The 6,243-nt window shown below is 34.5% G+C and overlaps 1 protein-coding gene across 1 annotated transcript; it reads right to left on the bottom strand.

Moving 5' to 3' along the window:
* Window positions 1-501: 501 nt before the first annotated feature.
* On the bottom strand, window positions 502-5,267 carry LOC110728835 (vesicle transport protein SFT2B). Its single transcript, XM_021908505.1, has 6 exons — window positions 5,079-5,267; window positions 4,895-4,948; window positions 3,924-3,997; window positions 3,019-3,136; window positions 2,346-2,404; window positions 502-1,128 (listed from the first exon to the last, which is right to left on the bottom strand). Exons 1-6 carry the CDS (start codon window positions 5,184-5,186, stop codon window positions 1,044-1,046), a joined length of 498 nt encoding a protein of 165 aa, XP_021764197.1. The 5' UTR covers window positions 5,187-5,267; the 3' UTR covers window positions 502-1,043.
* Between the last annotated feature and the right edge of the window lie 976 nt (window positions 5,268-6,243).

Below are 6,243 nucleotides of genomic sequence, written 5' to 3'. Positions count from 1 at the left end.
TAGGATTGTATAATGGTGCAATGCATAATGTGAAGCTGTTAATAGTGAACACAGAACACTGTTTCCTGTTATGTTGTAAAAAAAAACAGCCAGGTGAGTTAGATGAATCCGGATTCGATCTAGTCCTAAATGGTGAAAACTACGGGTGATCGTGTATTTGCTTTTAGGTGTTTTAATCTAAAGATAGAATTTGGAGGAAAATTAATCAACCAACTCCAATTCCAACTCCCAATAAAATGATTTAACTATAATTAGGTTCAGCATATGATGTGTGGATGATGTGGAGAGACAAAGATACAGAAACTGGTAATGTACCGAATTAGTAGAACATGTCAAAAAAGTCGGGTTGAAATGCTGCTGCTGATATTATAATGCAACTATAAAATTACTAATGTACAGAAATACTTTGTATATAATAAGGTAAGATACAGAAACTGCTAATGTACAGAAGTACTTTGTATATAATAAGGTAAGATAGACACGATTAGACTCAAATAGAAATAGAGAAATCAACATCAACCACACTAGAATTCAAAGCTGGAAAGCTTTTGTTTAATACACAAGCAATTACCGCACGCATACATTATTATTCCAAAGAATTCGGAACGAGCACAGCCAATCAGAGTAATGCCCATAAAAAACAGCATTTGTACAAAAATAATACAAGTAAAACTTTTTGGTAGCACAGGTATACATTTTGGGGTAGGTGGTGAAGGCTGAATTAAGGTTGTTGAGAATCAACATCATAAGAATCTAGGTGTAGGGGTAAGTGGTCAATTTCAATACAGCAAACAAGGACATTTGTTAGCTTGATTGATTAGTCGGAACTTTTCCTTCCGAGTCCAGCAAGAAAAAAGGTTCGAGGGTAATTTACAGGAAAATTGGGAAACTGCACACGAGGAATTAAAGTAAAGTGCAAAGTGCAAATTGGCTATAAGAGGAACTGTATGAACCTGCTTGAAACAGTTATCACAACAGAATAACTGAAAGAGCCAAGAATAATCGTGAATTGAGTGGAGAAAGGTGATAAAACCATGACACTTCTAAAATTCAATTTCAGTGTCGAAGAGGCGGATCATCACATCAGAAACTACTCTTCTGGCGAAAGGAATGTAGCTTAGACTGTACCTGAAACAGCCAAAGAATACAAAATGGTTGGTTTTATAATTCAAGCAGCTTCTTAAATTCTTAGGATCAAATAAATCAGGAAAAAGAAAATAAAACAGCCAACTAGAGCAATCATAAAGGAAAGCCTTCTCTCACAAGTCACCATTTAGAATTTCGCTAGAGTTTAAATGACCCACAGCAAACACCTTAAGAATTCTTGTCTGACTTCTGCTAGGCTTTCCTTAAACACCCTCCTATACAGTAATATCAATTAATCCCATCATTTGCCTTGTGTAAGTCAATTTTCCAGCGCAAAGAACAGCCATCACCCATTAACCTAATTGCAATTGCAACAATTTAGCTAGCTTGAATTGTTTCCTGTATCAAAAACCATGTTAAGCTTATGAACTGGATTTTCATTCACTATATTTTAATCTTTAGCAAGAGGTGCCAACATGTCCTTTTCGAGCTTTGGCCCCACAGAATGGATAGTTGGGAGGCTTGCCTTTTTTTTTTCTTTTCTTTTTTATATCTTCAATTTCCGTGCTGTACATTTGTACCGGTGGGAGGAAGAGAGGGGGGGGGGTGTCAATTAAGACTTTAGAGAATAGTGTATGCTATTACTATACTTTCTTTGACACTGTAATGTATGACCCCTATTGTCTTGTTTAAGCCTTAATCAAATGTCCCTGTAATTCCACCCCTGACACTGCTCTCTTAAGGTTGTTCTTAAAATCCTTATTCCAATGCATTCATCAGCCTAAAAATGTACATCAAATCATCAGCAAAAAGCTATGTTTAACTCAATATGTAATGTTTTCAGAGAAGACCACATCATGTATGCAAGCATGATTTTTTTCTTTCTTTCTTTCTTTATTTATTTATTTTTTTCTCGAGATAGCAGGCTAGAGAGCAGTTTGCTAGCTCTCTGACCTCAAGATGTGAGGCCAAGGGTCAAATCTCACCAAGCTCATTCTAGTTGGGATTATACTAATATCCCCCCCTCTTCTAGGATGGGCCTTCTCATCACCCTACTCCCCCCCCCCACCCAAAGAAAAAAGTTATGCAAGCATGAGCAGCTAAAGAACATTGGTCAATAAATAGATAAGGCTTACAGATATAGAGAGAGCCACATGCACAATTATAAAGAGAATGGGTAGAATAACCCCCTCCCCCACCATCCATACACATACGCATTGGGAAAAGCAGCTTAAAATTCAGTGAACAAAATAACTCACCAAATGAGAGCACATATCTCGCATATCATAGCAAACATAGTTAAAATCTTGCTGTGGATCTGCAAAGGCAGAAAGTAAAAGAAATTGCCAATATCAGACCATAACAAAGGCTTCAACCTCCTTTAGAAAGATAAAAGAACTAGGGGGAAAACATTTACACTTTAATGGCCTCTTTTACGAGAACAATAAAGAATATGCACACCAAAGTCAAAATGCCATGAAAAAATGTTTTATAAAAGGAAGAAAGAGACACTACAATCTACATGCCATGAAATTTTTAATTGCATGGCAAACTTCAATGACTATATGATTAAAACTCTTCAAAGTGCATAAGAAAAGAAAACCTCAGCTAAATATCGAAGAGAAATACAAGATGATGTCAAAGGGTCATCAAGAACAAATATCATCAACAAGGATAGTTTCATAATCTTAAAAAAATATCACTAAAGGTAGCCAAGGAAGTATGCCTACAAGATTTTATAGGAAATCACTAATCAATCAACGATTAGTTGATTTTCTTATACATTTATCCCAAGTAAGACTTTTTAACCTTAAGATAACAACAGCAACAACAACATCCAAATAATATAATAATAATGTTGCAGGCAGTAATCACCCTATAATGAACCCACATAAAGAATTATATTCCTAACTGATAAAAAAGCAGACCTACCAAAATAGCACAAATTAGTGCCAAAACTACACATCCCAGGTAGACTGCAGTTGCATAAAGACGAACAGGATCAAACATCTTTCTTAATTGCTCAGCTGGTCCAATGAGGAAGGCTGTACTGCCACACAAAAGAAACATGATATATAAGATCATGCAATGTGCTGTTTGAAAAAAGTGAATTTACGTTGACATGGTGGCTTGCCCAAAGGTTATTCATGATTAACAACAGACAGTTATGAATAGCTACAGTTGTAACTTGTTAATTGAAAGTCACATTGTGTACCCTAGTTTTAATGTCAGAGGTAACACAGGCACAAAGGTCTCTTCTTCCGCAAACAAACTTGACAGAACCATGGACAGAAGTTAGCAATCTAATGTAAAAAATGAAACCTTTTGAATTTTTCATGAACCTTGAGCCATAAGACTGTAAGCATGGATCTTTCTGTACTTGTGCAAGCAAATGCAGGCTGTACGACATACTGATTTTATTGGACTAAGTAAAAACAGAACATGAGGTTGAAAAGCAGGCTGCAAGTCGTGGGCACTAAATTTTCTAAATTTTCAGAAAAAAAAAAAAAAAAGTTAGCATGAATCAGACCCCAAAGTTCTCCAACTTTAGTACTAATACTCTAACCACTAAGCCAGTCATTTTTGCTTAACTTTATCTGGTATACCTGTACAGCTAACTAGCTAAGATAATCAATACAACCAGAATCCCAGAGAGGACCTACTGAGAGAATGTGGCTTCATCTCTAAACGTATCAGATGTCAAAATGACATCAATAAATGAAAAATCTCCCAAAAAAAAACATGTACCGAACAGTAGAGAGACAAGTACATATAACAGTTTAGGGACCTAGACTTGTAAAAAAAGTGGATATCAAGTAGTGAAAGAACATGTTTACCTTCCAACAGCCATCACATTCCCAAAAGTAAACAGTAGGGCAAACTTGATGGCCTTTACGAACACGATCATTGACTGCCAAAAACTCAAATACCAACTATGTTAGGAAGAAAAATAGATGATTTACATGAAGAATTACATAAAGTCTTTTTGGTCACAATACATGAAAGATAAAGCTTTTGTTATTCAGATGATATACTTGTAAATCATTCTAGGTATAGAGAGTTCTTTATTTTTTTAATCACATCAACTTTCTAGTTTCATGAATTTGGAGACATATAAGCTTTAAGCTAGTAATGATCCTGAAAAATACAAGACACAACAGATTCAAGTGAAAGAAACATGCAGAATTTACCCATAATAATGCCAATCCACATGGAAAAAGTGAAAAAAAAAAAAAAAAAAAAAAAAAAAAACGTCCTAAGCAATAAACCTTAACACACCACCTCTTGTCATGGTTTCTTATTCATTGTTTGGATACTTCCTATGAGATTAAAAACTGTAAAGTGTAAATATAAAAAACTAGATGGTGCCTCAATGCCAATCCCTTTTGGATTCAGAAAATCTCTCCCTCGATCCAGGTAGGGCCCTGACACAATTCTCCATATCTTTATCATGTTCAAGACAATGAACTAAATTCCATTTCCATATAAGATAGACAGCCAATGATGGTCAAGGTCAACCATCCAACTACTTGGCGGTCGGCACAACAGGCTCTAATGGCAAGAAAAATAAGCCCATTATAAGGTAATTCTAATTGCTAACACAATTAACAAGGATCCTTCATTTTTCCCTCTTTGCTGAAATCATTATCCACTTCATTACAAAGTCATGATGCTATCAGTTCTTCGATCGTCATGATTCAATTTTTATTCCATCACATTAATACCCAATATAATGCACAAGGTAGCAAAATTTGAAAATTGATCCAAATCCTTGAAATTAAGATTAAAAATAAAAGGGATTTTATACCAAGAATATGAAGAGAAATCCGCCAAGTAGACAAGCAGCAAACCCGTACATTCTCTGCGGAAAAAATAAGTAAATAAAAAAATAAAATCAAATTTACAGTGAGATTAACTAAAAAAATTGGGGAATAAAATTGGAAAATTAAAGGTGATGAATTTAAAGAAAGAGAAAAGATGAAATGAAGAACCTGGGTGTAAGAGAGAGCACAAAGATCATCATCATCGGTTGTTTGATCGTCGAAGAAGCGTTCATTTCTTTCTTCATCATCGTCTCCTCCTAAAATGGATTTCCACATTATTTACTTGTTATTTCCTTTCTCTTGTATCTGGGTTTACTTTCTAACTTTCTACTACAGTTGTTGCTGAACCAATTGGGCTCTAATATTTGCAATTGCCATCATATAAAATTTGAACTAATGTATAATAATCCGAACAATGTCCCGAATTATTACTTTAAAATACTCCGTATCATAATTTATGTCTGTACTGTATTACTTGTAATAATGAGTATCAATAAATAATAGTGAAACTAATAGAATGGAATACAAAATAGACACCCCCGTCCCAATAAAAGTTAATATACTTTGTATTTAATTTGAGTTAGATATGAAAGCATAGACAAAAGATGGTAAGACCTTTGACTTAATTTTGTAAACAGTAATACAAGATTCATAACCTACTTTAATGCGAAGGGAACAATAGTTAGCAATACTGGACTATATTCTGGTGTGGGAGTGAGAAAGCAATGGATTTTAGGTGATGTAATGACTAATGATGGATGCTACATTGTGGCGGTCAAAACGAAGATCTAAAGATAGATGCTCAGTCACATACACGCAATGAAGATATAGGAAGGTGCACGAAAAAGGTTTGGTAATAAATGGTGGTGGTGATAAGTTATAGAGTCATTACGGATTTACGGTGGTGGTTAGTCTTAACCTCTTTAACAATACACAATTCAAATTACACGAGACTTTTGAAGTCCAAAAATAAGTTTAAGCGCGCCTCAAAGTAATAATTATTCACAAACAATAGTAACAAACATGTTGTTCGTTTCAAAACAAGTCTATCTATGTAAGAAGTGTTATTGTTGTGATAACTTTTTAAGTATATTCACAATTAGCTTATTATGAGATGCGATCACATCAATCACAACCATATCCATTTCAATCTCTTTAAATGGTAAGAAAAATGATCATTAAAAAGCTCTTCTCATGAGGAGAATTCTAAACATATTAGAAAAAAAAAATATTAAAAAGGTTAGAGTTATTACAAACATCAATATCCATTCTATCAAATATTTATGGCCTATGTGGCTACATTAGCGACAAAGATGATCACGAGCCAAGGTGG

Source organism: Chenopodium quinoa, unplaced genomic scaffold, assembly GCF_001683475.1.
Source record: "Chenopodium quinoa cultivar QQ74 unplaced genomic scaffold, ASM168347v1, whole genome shotgun sequence".
NCBI lineage: Eukaryota > Viridiplantae > Streptophyta > Magnoliopsida > Caryophyllales > Amaranthaceae > Chenopodium > Chenopodium quinoa.
Note: the sequence above shows the minus strand (reverse complement) of the source record. Positions and strands in the feature narration are given on the sequence as shown.

Coding starts and splice junctions, on each gene's coding strand:
- LOC110728835 (XM_021908505.1), bottom strand. CDS start 5,186: ATGTGGAAATCCATTTTAGGAGGAGACGATGATGAAGAAAGAAATGAA. Junction 4,949..5,078: donor GTGCTCTCTCTTACACCCAG/GTTCTTCATTTC, acceptor TTTTTTCCGCAG/AGAATGTACGGGTTTGCTGC. Junction 3,137..3,923: donor AATGTGATGGCTGTTGGAAG/GTAAACATGTTC, acceptor TTTGTGTGGCAG/TACAGCCTTCCTCATTGGAC.